Genomic DNA, 16,389 nt, shown 5'->3' with positions numbered 1-16,389 from the left:
TGTCTCAATCCCTGGAGAGGGCTCACCTCTCACTGAGATGTGCCCAGGGTGTATCAGGTGAGTCTCTTTTCAAGAAAGGGCTGTACACCTTTCTTTCTGGTGATTTTAGATTGCATTCCAAAATGGGTGAGTTTGTGCATGGGCCCTTTAAGAGCCAGCTTTTTTCCACTTACATCCAATAGCTTTTCTAGAGGTATTCCTCATTGTAGTTAATAGCCAGTAAAGCCAGATATTAGGACACTCATCTTGGTTGTGGTGAGTCCAAAAGTTGCTTATAGCAGTAACACTCCCCAGCTCAGGTTCCCCACTCCTCCAGGGAAGGCCACATACCTTGGTATTGCTCCCAGCCAGCCATAAATTTCTGTGACTCATGAAGGTGACGATTTTTCTTTCCAGAAAGGAATTTCCGCCTCTTCCACTTCAGTCAGAACTGCCCCTTATTGCAGGGGTTCTTTTTACACAGTTTCAATTCTCTCTCAGGGGTAATTTTTCCTTTGAAATTTGTTTTGAATTTCCTTTGAATTTTGTCTTGAAATCCTTTACTAGTTCTAATAGTTATTTTTAGTGGATCCCTACTATTTATATATATCAGAAAATGTCTGATAATTAAATGCACTCACATTATTTTGCAAACATCACCATCATCCATCTCCAGAATGCTTTTCATTTGCCCAAGCTGAACTCCATACCCATTAAACAATGTCTCACTCCTCTATTCACTCCTAGTAAACACCATTCTTTCTGTCTCTAAGAAACTGACTACTGTTGGTACCTTATTTAAGTGCTATCATACACTATCTGTCCTTTTGTGACTGCCTTATTGCACTTAGCATACTATCTTCAAGGTTCATCTATATGTCAGAATGTCTTTCCTTTTCAAGGCTGAATAATATTCCACTGTGTGTGTGTGTGTGTGTGTGTGTGTGTGTGTGTGTGTGTATCACATTTTGCTTATCCACTCTTCTGTCACTGGACACTTGGGTTACTTCCACCTTTTGGCTACTGTGAATGATGCTGCTATGGACATGGGTATATAGCTATCATTCAAGTCTCTACTTTCAATTCTTTTGTGTATGTACCCAGAAGTGAAATTGCTGAATCATATGCTAATTTTATTTTTACTTTTTTGAGTAACCGCCGCACTGTTTCCCACGGTGGCTCCATCATTTTACATCTCCATCAACAATGCACAAGAGTTCCAACTTCTCCACATCCTTGCCAACACTTGTTATTTTCCTTTTTTCTGATCCTGGCCATCCTAATGGGTATGCGATTGTATCTTGTTGTGGTTTTGATTTGCATTTTCCTAATGATTAGTAATGTGGAATATCTTTTCATGTGCTTATTGGCTATTTTTATATCTTCTTTGGAGAAATGTCTATTTTAGTCATTTGCCCATTTTTAATTATTTTTCAGTTGTTTTTTGTTATTGTTGAGTTGTACAGTTTCTTTATATACTCCAGATATTAACCCTTTATCAGATACATGATTTTCAAATATTTTCTCCCATTCTGTGGGCTGTTTTCACTCTATTGATTTCCATGCACAAATGTTTTTAAAATTTTGATCTATATTTTCTTTTGTTGCCTTTACTTTTGGCATCATATGCAAGAAATGATTGTCAAATTCAGAGTTAAAAAGCATTTCCTCTGTATCTTCTTCTAAGAGTTTCATAGTTTTTGCCCTTACATTTAGGTATCTGATCCATTTGGAATTAATTTTTGTATATCACATAAGGAAAGGGTTCATCTTCATTCTTTTTCATGTGGATATCCAGTTTTCTCAATATAAATTGTTGAAAAGACTGCCCTTTTCCAGGGAATGGTTTGGCATCCTTATGAAAAATTATAGCATCTATGGAAGGATTTATTTCTGAGATCTTTATTTTATTCCATTGGTATATATATATGTGTGTGTGTGTGTGTGTTTATGACAATACAACATTATTTAGAATACTGTAGCTTTACAGTTAATTTGAAAATCAGGAAGCATGAGATCTCAAAGTTTGTTCTCCATTTTTGAACATTTCTCAAACATTATCCTATTTGAGGTCCTTTGAGATTCCATATGGATTTTATGGTGAATTTTTCTTTTTCTGCAAAAACACATTGTGTATATTTTGATAAGGTTTTCATTGAAGCTGTAGATAACTTTCGGTAATATTGTCATCATAGTATTACTTTTCCAACCCATAAGCACAGAATGTCTTTCCAGCTATTTGTATCTCCTTTAATTTTGATCAGCAACATTTTGTGGGTTTCATTGTACAAGTTTTTTCACCTCTTTGGTTAATTTTGCTCCTAAGTATATTTTTTCTCTTTGATACGATGGTAAATGGAATTGTTTACTTAATTTCCTTTTGGTATTTTTCATTACTAATGTATAGAAATGCAACAATTTTCACATTCACATTTTCACATTAATTTTATATCCTGAAACTTTGCTGAGTTTATTTATTAGTTCTAACAGTTTGCGTATGTAGCATTTAGAGTTTTCTATCTTTATATAAGATCGTGGAGACTTTAACAGACATAATGTTACTTCTTTTGTTCCAGTTTAGATGCTTATTATTTCATTTAGTTGCCTATTGCTCTGACTACCACTTCCAGGACTATGTTGAATAGAAGTAATGAAATCCTGCATCCTTCTCTTGTTCCTTATCATAGAGGAAAAGCTTTCAATCTTTCACCACTGAGTATTATGTTAACTATGTTTTTTATAAATTGCTTTTATTATATCAAGGTACCTTCCTTCTACTTCTAGTTAGTTGAGTGATTTTATCATTAAAAGGTGTTGAATTTTGTCATATGTTTTTTCTGCCTCAATTGACATGATCATGTGGGGTTTTTACCTTCATACTGCTATTTTGTTGTATGACATTTGATTTATTTTTGTACATTGAACCATCCTTGAATTCCAGGAATAAATTCTACTTAATAATCGTGTATAGTGCTTTTAGTATGCTCTAGAATTCAGTTTAGTAGTATTTTGTTGAGGTTTTTAAAATCAATATTCATAAGGCATATTAGGCTATAGATTTCATGAGGATTTTTTATGTCTATATTCTTGAAGGATATTGCTCTCAAATTATTCTTCCTTGAAATCTAACAAACCCCTGAGAATAGAGATTTTCTAGGTAAGTGAAAGTTTGGATAATTCACTGTGCTCTGGGTATGGTGCTTTTAACAAAGCTCAAAATACGTCAGACCTCTTCATTAGCCATAAGGTTGCTGGCTTTGGGCTACCAAGCCTCTGAGGAGAGAGGAGAATATCTCCAAATTGAAACATCACAGACCCCTCTGTTCCACGACTGTATTAGCTAGGATTTTACCAGAGAAACAATATCTGTAGGATATGTAATTATACTCTCTATGTATATGTATATCTATAGATATCTATACATATATGTATTAAGATTTATCTTATGGCTTATGTGATTCTGAGGGTACAGCCTCCTTTCTGGGAGATACCAGTGAGCTGAAGTGAGGCAGAGGGAGAGCATAAACATGATGTCCACTGCACTTTATCTCCTCAAAGAACATTAGTAGGTTCTAGATGTGAGGCAAACCAGATGCCTTCCCCTCAGGCTGAAGTTCCAGGAAAATCAAAGGTGTCTCTTTCACAGAAAGACTGAGTATGTGTTTCAATCAGCTATCTGGCTGTGCACTGGAGGGGATAGCTGGCCAGGAACTGTCTCTGATTACCATCCCATGGGACCCAGGAATGAAAGCTCCCCTGGCCACTAGAGCCAGGTGATCTAGGACATACCTTGGAAGCAGCCATAAAATCAGGACTTTTTCTTCTTTTAGGTATCTAAAATGAGAAACTTATGACTTTAATTAAACCAGAAACTGATAGTTCTTAAAGTTTGATTAGAGTTTAGATAAGGCTCAGTTTACATCTAGTTCACTCTTATTTCAAGGGTGTAACTCTCCAGGGTTTTCAACTGAGAGTTGGTATATTTACTGAGACTCCTTCCCCTGGCAGGTATGTAGACAGAACTGCTGAAAAATCTGCACTGCTTTACGGAAGTCATCTCTTTATATTTTCATCTCTTTCTCTTCACATGTTTAGAAGTAGGAAAAACCCTTGAGGGGGGAAGAAACTATATGTTGAAGCCCCTTGAGTCTAATTTTGTCACTATAGCTATGAAAGATCCTCCAGCTTTTGCCTATTTTTAATGTCTACCAGCACTGGTCTGTTTCCATAGCTAAGCTTCTAATTTTGACTTCTCAGCTATAACCAGGTTTGCAAATAGCCCCTGTGACAAAATCAACTGCTTCTTTTCAATTTGCTACTGCCTCTAGGAGTTACAACTGAGATTCTAACATGTCCACTGGGCCTCTTCCTACAGTGTGTCATTTTTCTTCAGCATCATAATGCAGTGGTAAATCTCCCTATCAAAGGCTTTTGGTTTAGTCTTTCAACTAGAATAGAACTGATGGAGGTTATGGTGAATAAACTGCTCTTTAAGGAGGATGGATCTTATGAGAAGTAAACACATTATGTGTATAGGTTGGATAGTGAGTGTGAAAATGAAACAACTGTGACTCCAAAAATTTTTGATCTGAGGAAATTATGGTAAAAAGTAGTAAGTTTAGTGGTTTGACATTTATGCAGATTATTGACCAATAAGTCAATTATTTGTTTAAAAAGTTTCTTATATACTTATAGATATATATCTTTTGACTTACTAAAAATTAGAAGACAAATTGGTTAATTCTAAGATATCTGTTTCGATTTTAGATAAGAATGCTTTCCATTTTCAAATATTTCATTGAAGTGGTTTTGTGTGATCTTAAATGCAGTTTTTATTTTCAATTTTATGTTATGATCTTATTTTGCACCATATGTTTTAAACCATTTCAGAATTTTAAATGTATTCATTAATTATTTTAAATTAATATAAGTTCGATATGACTAACCACGTATTTTTTTCAGGTGCAGAGTTTGGTTCTTCAGAGTGTTTTGCTTACCTTAATTCTAAGGCTGATCAATCTGGGAACTGTGGTTCAGGTCCTGACGGATACCAACCATGTCGGCCTAAGTATGTTTTAAGAAATCTATCTCAGAAACTCTATTTATTGCCTCATATTTGAAAATACCACCACATAATTAAGTTTATATATTATTAAAATATTACCTGACCATGAAGTAAGACTATATTTAATCCAATTATAAATGTCTTAAATACAGATTGTCCGTACCTCTCTTTGTCATATATCCAAATTATCCCTTATTCCTTTCTACAGAGTGTTTTTTGTTTTTTGAGGAAGATTAGCCCTGAGCTAACTGCTGCCAATCTCCCTCTTTTTGCTGAGGAAGACTGGCCCTGAGCTAACATCCATTCCAATCTTCCTCAATTTTTTATATGTGGGACGCCTACCACAGCATGACTTGCCAAGCGCTGCCATGTCCGCACCTGGGATGGAAGCGGCGACTCCTCAGGCAGCCGAAGTGGAACATGTGCCACTGCACCACCAGGCTGGCTCCTACAAAGTGTTTAATTCACATATAAGTACATTAATTACCCTTTAGTTAGAAGGACTGATCATTTTTATTGTGCATGCTGTCACTTTAATTTTACAAAGGATGACCATTCTTATAGTGATGAAATGAAAATGCATGAATTTTTACTATCCAGGAAGTAAAGCGCTGTGTTTAAGAACATTTACTCTACAGCCAGACATCTTGGTTTCAAATCCTAACTCTGCTGCTTTCCTACTTGTGTGAGCTTGGACATGTGCTTCACTTTTCTGATATGTAAAATACAAATATCAATTGCACTAACGTCATTAGGCTGATTCCAGTATGGAATTTACATACTCTACAAAAAACACTTAGAATGGGAGTGACACATAGTATGCGCTATATGCATTAATTATTAAATATGACAATTAGTATATATGTTAGAACTAGAATGTTGCTGTTATTGTAATATTTTATTTTGATATTATTTCAAACTTGGTTTGACAGTAAAAATTCTGTAAAAAACTTAGAGTTTGCATGAATAGCACAGACTCCCTATATATGCTTTACCCAGATTTACCAGTTGTTTACATTTTTCCCTTTTGCTTTATCTTTCTGGTTTTTTTTTTTTTTGAGGAAGATTAGCCCTGAGCTAATATTCTGTGCCAATCCTCCTCTTTTTGCTGAGGAAGACTGGCCCTGAGCTAACATCCATGCCCATCTTCCTCTACTTTATATGTGGGATGCCTACCACAGCATGGCTCGCCATGCAGTGCCATGTCCGCACCCTGGATCCAAACCCGCAAACCCCACGCTGCCGAAGCGGAAAGTGTGCACTTAACCGCTGTGCCACCGGGCCGGCCCCATATCTTTCTGTTTTTATTTTTAACTCTCCTCTCTTCAAAATGATTTTTTCTAAACCATTTTAATGTAAATTGGATACTGTGCTTATTTACCCCTAAATAATTCGTTGTGTCTTTCTTGAGAATAAAGATATTTTCTTACATAGCTATATTGTAGCTGTCAAACATGGATCTTATAAAGCTTCATTAGTTGTCTCAGTAAAATATTTATAGCTGTTTTACCTTGTTCAGGAGCAAATCCAGAGTATTATGAACATTAGTCATGTATTTTTAAACTTTAATCTAGAACATTTCCTTTTTTTTCTTAGTTTTTTTTTTAATACTATAGGTTAATTATTTTGTAGAATGTCCCTAAATTTGGGTTTGTTTGATATTTTTCATAATTAGATTCATGTTATGCATTTTGGCATGCTTCTCACTGAAATGATATGGTACCCTCAAGTGCAATTTTTCAAAGGTACATACCATCCTCTCTACATACTGGGATATTTTAGGTTAAATTATTTGGTAAAGTTAATTTTCTTAAGGTCTCTCAATTGTAAAGTTATTCTTTCCTTTTGTGTTTAGTATGTATGTGTGAGGCATTATATTGAGACTATGGACATATTCTGTTCTTCTTCAAAGTTTCACCTACTTAGTTTTAAAATACATTCACGATTTTCTACCTCCATTACTGACTCTGCCTTTAAGCTAGAAGTTTACTGTAGGAAGAAGTATTCCCTTCTCTATATTTGTTTATGTTCTTATCTATTATTTATATCAGTTTTTTATTTAAATCAGATCAGACTCAGTAATTATTTTACTCAATAGTATAGACTATATTACTGCCATTATTTATTTTGATACTTTTTCAAATTGTCTCAATTTTGGCTAGCGAGAGTCCCTTCTAGTTGGCCACAATGTCTTTTTCAAAAGTCTGTATGACTCTTTAAGAACTTCCGAATTTTTCTAGCACAAAAAAGATGTTCTAGGCTCCTGTTGTACTTTTCCTATCCTTGCTCTGGATTCAGCTATTTATCCAAGAATCTCAGGTTTATTTTAGTAGAAAATAAGTATCTGGGCACCAAGTATGCTTACTTCCACTGGTTTTCATTACCCCTAAGCCCTCTCAGTTAACGGAGTTAGAACACACAGGCAATATATCCCCATACGTGTATCACAGATTTATTTCTGTATCCATTTGTTTATATCTCTGTATGTAAAACATGAATTTATAATGACAATTTTATTTCCAGTTAAACACCACAAAGTACATTTGGTACATTTATAAGTTGCTTTCTCATATGCTCAAGCCCAGAATGCACAGAAGTTTGTTTCACAGTTGCTAAAAGCGTATACTGACCAAGGGAAACATTCTAGCTGTTATGCCTATATTTTCCTTTAAGTCATTGAACATTTTTATATTAGTTGCTATAAAATGCTTCTCTGCCTATTGCAATATCTGTGTCATTTTAATATTGGTATCTAGTGATTTATTTGCTCCTTGACTATGTCACATTTTAATTATTTTTGGCAAGCCTAGCAACTTTTTTGCCTTATGTTGGATACTATGAATAACACCTAATGGAAACTTTGCATTCATTTATGCTTTTCTGAAGGCTATATAATTTTGTTATGGAAGGGATTTAACATAGCTTGACTCATACTATAAACAACACCTCTCTGTGAAAAGCAGTAGAAAACACTGTTCGTTTCTTTATGCCTACTCGGATGCTTTCTATGAACTCACTAGAGTCATGAGTGCACATTGCTGAGTTCACTGATCAGCCAGGATTTAAGGTGAAGTTTATATGCACATTTTAGTGCTCAGTCTCTCTTAATTTCCAGTAATCTAATTGACATTAGGCCCATCTTTTAATCCTGTCCTCTGATTATTCAAGCTAAGAAGATTGCTGTGCTGTCATGAATTTTAAAAAAAAGAAGCCACATTCCAAAATATCTCATGATGCAGTTCCAATTCTTAAGGCTCATTTACCATATAATCCTTCCCTTTCCAGTTACATTCCAAGGCCTTCAGGGTGTGTGTGTGTATGTATTCTACCTTTACCCACTCTTTAACAGTAGAAATTATTTTCAGACCAAGTTCTTTGTTAATGCCTTCCAGCCAAAGACCGCCAGAAACACACCCATGCTGAAAAAGTTGGGTTTATTACATGTTGTAGTCAGTGAGACTGCACTCTGTGGGAAAGTGTGGGATATCTTAGTTTTGGAGTTTTTAAGACATTATAGGACTTGGGCTTGTGTTGAGTGATTTTCAATAGGGTTTCGGGAAGTGCATCTTTGCTCTGAATTGGATGTTTTTAGGAAATGGAGGTAATTCTATGATTGGGTATCTTAATAATCTTAAATATGAAGAAGGTTGACTAGAGTGAAACTGACAGTGTAATTGGTAATGAAGCAACAGTCACTCATCTTAGCTGAATGAGAGGGAAGTTTAGTAATTTTGCCGCTGGACAATGTTTATGTTTTGTTATTCTATGTTCAGACATAATTTGTGGAGCGGGCTTGTTTTTTTCTTGATCATCATGGTCACAGAGTGACTTGGCCTAAAGTTGGTGTTCTTGAAATTGCTATGTTAACACATAAGCACCATGATCTAGCTATGAGTGCAAGTCAGCTTGCATCAACTCCAAGGCCTTGCTGTTAATACCAGACCTTCATCTGAATGTCAGGGGCTACTTTTCTCTTTTTCATTTCCCTCTTTTGTCCAAAGGCAGAAAAAGTCAGGCCATAGAAAAATTGCTCCAAGATTCCTAGATTTTTGTTATTGCTAAAGATTTACTGATTAGGAGGTTATTTAGAGAACATGGTATGTAGATGGGCTGGCATTAGTCTCCTCTTCCCTTTTGTTGTGGGATAATTTGTTGAATCCTCTGATGTAGCAATGGCTATGTGGTAGCATTTGAGACCTCAAACAGGATTCATGGAGCAGTTAAAAATTTTGTGGTATAACATCTGCTATAAGCAGACCCTCACATTAATCCATCAGACATAACTCTGAGGATATCCATTGTGTTAAAACATTGCATATACCTTAAATGATGGACATAGTGGTAACTCCACAGTATATAATTTATTTACTTTTATTAATTAATGTGACTTAGGCCTGAAATCTTAATTTTAAAATTACCCAATTAAAAGGTAAATAGACATTAAATTTATGTTTAACAAATTTCTATGAGTTCAAATAATTTGAAGTGATGGATTTAAAGAGAGTTTTTGTTTTTATTCTTCATTAGATAAAATGCAGTTTCCTATCTAAAATGTATGTAGTTCAGTTTCTTTGCTACAGCGTAGTATACATGGGTCTTGCAAAAGAAAACTACTTTTTTGAACACTTGTATGTGAAATGGATTAATCTTTTCTCTTTCTACCTCTTACGATTTTTTAAAAAATTTAATTTTTATGTTAAATACTTGAAAACACTACTGTTTTACCTTTATAAATTTTTGTTTAAAGTCCAAGTATAAACAAAGCACACTAAATATAGAGTATGTAAACTCCTGTTGAATTTTTTGATTGTCTTCATTTTGGTTGGTTTTATTTTATTTTTTTAATTTACATAGACTATAATAATTGAATGTACCTTAGGTATACAACTTGATTAATATTTCCATCATGCAAAAACGTTCTTTCCAATCTCTGTCCCATACAACCTTATCTTGATGATTATAGATAAATGTAGTCTGTTCGAAAACTTCATGTAAATGGAATCCTACAATACGCAATTTTTTATGTTACATTTAATATACTTAGGATAATTTTTTGAGGTTCAAATAAATTGCTCTTATATTACTATTTTATTTTTAATTGTTGATTAATTCTGAATATCACGGAGAATTATATATACGCTACAATTAATACAATTAGTTTATCCATTAACTTATTGATTCTCAATTATGTTATGTATTGTTTTTGGCTATTATGAATAAGGCTGCTATAAACCTTCAAGGTCAGGTGAGATATACTTTCATTTATGTTATGTAGATAAATCATAGGAGTACAATTGCTGAGTTGTATGATAAGTTCATATTAACCTTTTTAAGGAACTACCGAACTGTTTTCCAAACTGGCTGTGCAGTTTTACATTTACACTGGTAGAATCCAAGTGTCTAGTTTCTCCAAAATGTGCTACTACTTGGTATTGTCAGTCTTTTTCATTTTAGTCATTCTAGTTGTAACTTACTTTTGTTTTAATTTGAATTTATCTAATTAACAATTATTTTGAGTATTTTTCCAATGTTCACTTTTCCACATTTTCCAATGTGGGTATCTTCCTGTGTAGTGAATCTGTTCAAATTTTTTTCTATTGTATTTGCAATGGTTTAGTCTTCCTACCGTTGAGTTTTACCTTTGTATCTTTTTATTCTGAACTAATTGAGGATTCATGGGAAGCTGCAAAAATAGTAGAGAGAGAATAGAGAGGTCTCCTGTACCCTTCACCTGGTTTTCCCAAATGGTAACATTTTATATGACTTATATCATATATATCTTATCTGTAGAACAATATCAAAACCAGGAAATTGGCTCTGGTAAATTTACAAACTCTACCCCTCCTTGTTCATCAGTTTTACGTGCATTAGTGTGTGTGTCATATGTGTGTCTTGTGTGTATGTGTGTGTGTGGTGAATTCCCATCTTAACAATGTTGAGTTTTCAATTAATAAATACGGAATTTATATCTAAATTTATTTCAGTCTTCTTTAATTTTTTCTCATCCACATTTATTAGTTTTCAGCGTTCAAGTGTTGCATGTATTTTGTTAAATGTATTCCTAAACATTCTACTTTTGAAAATATTGTAAATAGAATGGCTTTCTAAATTTCATTTTCACATTGTTCTTTACTGACATATAATAATAATAATAATTCAAATAATATTTTATATTGATCTTTTATATTGTGTGATTTTCCTAAACTTTTTCTTTTTTTGCCATGAGTTTATTAGCATTTCTATGACCAGGATTGTGTCATCTGCAAATAATATCTGAATTATTTATTCTTTTCCAATTGGGATGTCTTTAATTTGTTTTTCTTGCTTGATTACACTGTGTACATATCCATTAAAATGTTGAAATACAAGTGTAGAAAGAAGAGACACTTGCTTACTCCCAATTTTATGGGAAAAATTCAGCTTTTCACCATTAAGTTTATTGTTAACTCTTTTGTTATTGTTAGGGTTTTTTGGATACTCTTTATCTGATTGAGAAAGTTCCCCTGCCTTCCTACTTTTTTGAGAGTTTTTAATCTTGAATGGTGATTGTATTTTTTCAAAGTCTTTTCATTTATCTATTGACATGATTCTATATTTTTTGTCCATTCTTCTATTCATATAGCATATTACATTATTTGTTTTTCAGATGTTAAACCGACTTTAGGTCATTTTTTTATTATCCACTCTGACAATGTCTGGCTTTTAATAGGTTGTTTAGACCATTACCAATAAAAGTGATTATTGATATAGTTGGACTCGTATCTTCTGTCTTCAAATGTAACAATATATAATATAGTAATAGTCCACCTTAATAACAGTGTACTACTTCATGTGTAGTGCAGGCGTATCATAAGAGTATCCCAATTCCTCTGTCCAGTCCCCTGCAACATCACTGTTATTCATTTTAATTATCATGTACTATAAATAGCCAATACGTTCTTTGTATTATTGCTTTAAGTAGACAGCTATCTTTTAGTTCAGTTAAGAATAAGAAAAATAAAACATTTTTCTTTTATTTATTCATTTTCTGATACTCTTCCTTTCTTAATGCAGATCCAGGTTTCTGAATCATGTCACTTTCCTCTGCCTCAAGACCTTCTTTTAACATTTCTTGCAAGACAGATCTGCTGGCAAAGGATTCTATTACTTCCTGTTTTTCTGAGAAAGATTATTTCTCCCTAAATTTTGAAGGATAATTTCACAGGACACAAAATTATGAGTTAGATTTTTTTCTTTCAACACTTAAAACTTTCTTCCACTTGCTTGTTAATTGCAAGTTTTTGATGAAAAGTCTACTGTAATTCTTATCCTTGTTCCTCTGTAAGTAAGATGTGAGCCCAAACTAGTTGCCTTCAAGATTTTCTCATGGGCTTTGGTTTTCCTCAGTTTGAACGTGATATTTTTGTGGGTGGTTTTTGTTTTGGTATTTATGCTGCCTAGTGTTCTCTGAGTTTCTTGCATTTGTGGTTTCATGTATGTCAATAATTTTGGAAAAATCTTGGCCATTATTTTTTCAAATATTTCTTCTTTCCCATTCTATTTCTTCTTCTTCATTTCTTATTATAAGTACATTACACTTTTTGATATTGTCCTATAGTTCTTGGATTTTCTATTTTGTTTTTTTTCTGCTATTTTTTATCATGATGTTTCAGTTTGAGAAGAAGTTTCTACTGACCTATCACTGATTTCATTGAGTCTTTCTTCTGCTGTTTTGATTGAGTTTTATTGATGGGCCCTTGGAAGGCATCCTTCATTTCTGTCACTTTTTTTGCTATCATTTCCTTTTGACTCCTATAGTTAATTCTTACAGTGTCCATATCTTTGATGATATTTTCTCTCTGGTCTTTCATGTTGTCAACTTTTGCCTTTAGAGCTTTTAAGATATTAATCATAGTTATTTTAAATTTCGTATCTAACAATCTCAATGTCTGTTTTATATTTGATTTGGTTCTGATGCTTGCTTTGTCTCTTTAGACTGTGTTTTTTTCTTGCCTTTTCACAAGTCTTGTACTTTTTTTTGTTGAAAGTTGAGCATGTTAATTTGGGTAATAGGCACTGAGGTAAATACTCCTTAACTGTGAGGATTTATGTTAATCTTTTTAGGGGCTGTGTCTAATGTTTGTTGTAGTTATAAGTACCAGAATCTTCAAATTTCTCTAGTAGGGTAGTTTCCTCCTCCTCTCTTAGAATTGAGGCTTCCTTTTGTTCTGCCCCTCAGAGGGAGTATGTGTCTTGCAGTTTTTCCAGATGTAATCCACTTTTATTGTTACAGGAGACTTGTTAGTATAGTGGTAGGGTGTGGGCAGGGGACCTTCTCTTGTTTTCATATAAGCCTCAGTCTTTAAATGTGCCTGTATCTCAAAGGAGTGGCTTTCAGAAGTGTTTCTGTCACTCTTAGGTATACAGCTTCCCCTCCCATGGTCACATCCTCTAGTCCCTGCCACAGCTACAGCATTCCCAACTATTTTCTTAGAAATTTCAGTATTATTGATTATGACTTTATTTATTATTTTTTCTTAGGTAAGACAGGAAGAGTGGAGTTGGCTAGAGTGGAATGGAATTCCCTTTCCCCAGCTAGGGATAATGTTTCCAAATTGCCCTCTGATAAAGTCCTTCCACCTGCAGATTAAGCCTTTGTGATGAAGAAGGGTCTGGGAAGGTTTTACAATGGTTACTCTTTTCTTTTCCCTGCAAGGTCTATATGGAGAGTTCCTGGAGAAAAGGCATGTAAAAATATGGTGGTGCCTTATGACTGTGCTCCCTGGGAGCTTCTCATTCTCACATTAGTCCCCACTAGGTCTCCAGCAATTTGTCAAAATCAGTATATATATTCCTACAGGCTTATGTAGTTCAGCAATTTCTGCTCCAGGTACACAAATTGCAGGTGCTGTAATTATTTTTTCTCCATGTACTTAGCTTTCCAGATTTATGTAGGTGGTTTTCTCTATAACCTCAGTTCTCTGATGGGTACAAGAAAAGTCACCGATTTCAGTTTGTTCAGCTTTTTCTTGTAATAACAGGAGACATGACTTCCAAACTCTTTTTGTAGCTGTTGTACAAAATTTTAAAGAACTTTAAGATAAAAATCACTTAGCTAAAAAGTAATTACTATGTTTTAAAGGGATATTTTATTCATTTTGTGATATATTTATAGAAGTGCAAACTCCAGAATTCAGAATCCCTTTAAATTTCCCTTTGTGCCAATTTGGAATCAATCCTGACTTCTGATCCCAGCCACAAGCAACCAGGGACTTGTTTTTTATCTTCATGCATTTGCCTTTTCTGGAAATTTTGTATAAGAAAAATCATACAATATGTAGTCTTTTTGTCTGGTTCTTTTAGTTATAATGTTTTTGAGTCATCCATTTTGTAGCATATATCAGGAGTTCATAACTTTTTATTGCTGAATAATATTATATGGTATGGATATAACATTTTGTTTATCATTCACCAGTTGATAGGCATTTAGAATGCTTCTGGTTTGGGGCTATTAAGAATAATGCTGCTGTGAACATTCTTGTGCATATTTTGTTTTGTAAAGCCATATATTTGTTTCTCGTGGGATACAACAAGTGATAAAGGTATAAGTCTTTGTGTTGATATACATTTTTTTTCATTTCACTTGGATGTACACTTAGCAGTGGAATTGCTGGGTCATATGGAAAGTGTATGTTTAACACTTTAAACATATCCAAATATTTTCCAGAGTGACTGTGACATTGTACATTTCTATCAACAGCGTATGGGAGTTCTAGCTTCTCTACATCCTCAGCAACATTTGGTATTGTCAGGACTTTTGGTTTTCTTGCTTTTTGCTTTTTGCCATTCTGAAGCATCTCATTCTGGTTTTAATTTGCGTTTACCTATTGATTTATGAAATGACCACTCTTTTATGTGAGTATTAGGTATTTGCATGTTGTCTTTGGTGAAATGTCTTGACAAATCCATAGCCCAGTTTTAAATTGGGTTTTGTTGATATTATTGAATTGTAAAAGTAGTTTACATATTCAGAATATAATCTTTATAAGATATATGAATTGTAAATATTTTCTCTCAGGCTATCTTTTGTCTTTCTTTCTTATGACATCTTTTGAAGGGCAAAAGGTTTCAATTTTGATGAAGCCCAGTTCATGTATTTTTTACAGATCATGGTACAGATCCATATAGTATCTAGGAGATCTTTGCCTCATTGCATAAAAGTTATGAAATAGAAATGTTTGTCATGTTCCTGATTGAAGGGTGATAGCATTCAATCTTTCAACAGTAATCATAGTGCTACTAGTAGATTACACATATAGCTCTCTCAGTTTGAGGAAGTTCCTTTCTATTCCTATTTAGATGAGAATGTTCATCATGAATCAGTGCTGAATTTTATGAAATGCTTATTCTGCATTCTTTGAGATGATTATATGTTTCCCCCCCTATATTCTATGAAATGGCTCTTAGATATGAACCCAGTCTTGCATTCCTGAGTAAATCCCACTTAGTCATGGTGTATAAATTACTTTTATATAGTTCTAGATTTGATTTGCTGATTTTTTGTCAAGGATGTTTTTTGCCTATGTTCATTATATTGTGATATCTTTGCTTGGCTCTGATATCAGGATAATATTTGCCTCATAGAATGAGTTGGACAGTGTTTTATCCTTATCATTTTCTATAAAAGCTTGTGTAGAATTAATATTATATTTTCTTTATATATTTCATGGAATTCACCGTGGAAGTCATTTGGCCTTTGGTTTTTCTTTGTGATAGCTCTGTTTATGAATTGGAAAACACATTTAGATTTAGGCAAATTTAAAGTTTCCTCCAGTGTTGCCTCCCATCAGTCTTTCTCAAGTATCCTGGCACATGCATGTAGCCTTCCAGTCAGCCAAGGATGTGGTGTAAAAAGAGCTCATCACCACCCTTTATGGAGCTGTCATTTCCAGGATCATGCCTTTAATTTCTGACTGGTCTGTCACTAACCACAAATGGGACCTCACCCTTAGGCTAACAGTGCTACTGGTTTTAGATTCATTCCCTACCAACTTTGCTACTTTTATTCAAAGTGATGCTGGATGAGTTTTTTTTTTCTCTCTGCACCAAATCACAAGTGACCCCTCTGTGGCCAGCCCCAGTGGCCTAGTGGTTAAAGTTCAGTATGCTCCATTTCACTGTACCAGGTTCAGTTTCCAGGCACAGAACCACACCACTCATCTGTCAGTGGCCATGCTGTGGAGGTGGCCCATATAAAAAAAAAAAAACAAAAAAAAAAGAAAAGGAAAATTTCCAACAGACGTTAGCTCAGGGAAAATCTTCCCTAGCAAAAAAAAAAAAAAAAAAAAAAAAGAATGACCCTTCTG

At 34.0% G+C, this 16,389-nt stretch overlaps 1 protein-coding gene across 1 annotated transcript in view; it reads left to right on the top strand.

The window, feature by feature from the left end:
• Positions 1–16,389, top strand: part of ADAM2 (ADAM metallopeptidase domain 2) — a 151,009-nt gene that overhangs the window by 107,283 nt on the left and 27,337 nt on the right. Inside the window, exon 15 of the mRNA XM_070499715.1 lies at positions 4,942–5,047. Within this exon, the coding sequence (XP_070355816.1) occupies positions 4,942–5,047 (106 nt within the window). The remainder of the gene's footprint in view (positions 1–4,941; positions 5,048–16,389) is intronic.

The sequence above is a fragment of the Equus asinus genome, chromosome 27 (genome assembly GCF_041296235.1).
Source record: "Equus asinus isolate D_3611 breed Donkey chromosome 27, EquAss-T2T_v2, whole genome shotgun sequence".
In the NCBI taxonomy this organism is placed as follows: domain Eukaryota; kingdom Metazoa; phylum Chordata; class Mammalia; order Perissodactyla; family Equidae; genus Equus; species Equus asinus.
Note: the sequence above shows the minus strand (reverse complement) of the source record. Positions and strands in the feature narration are given on the sequence as shown.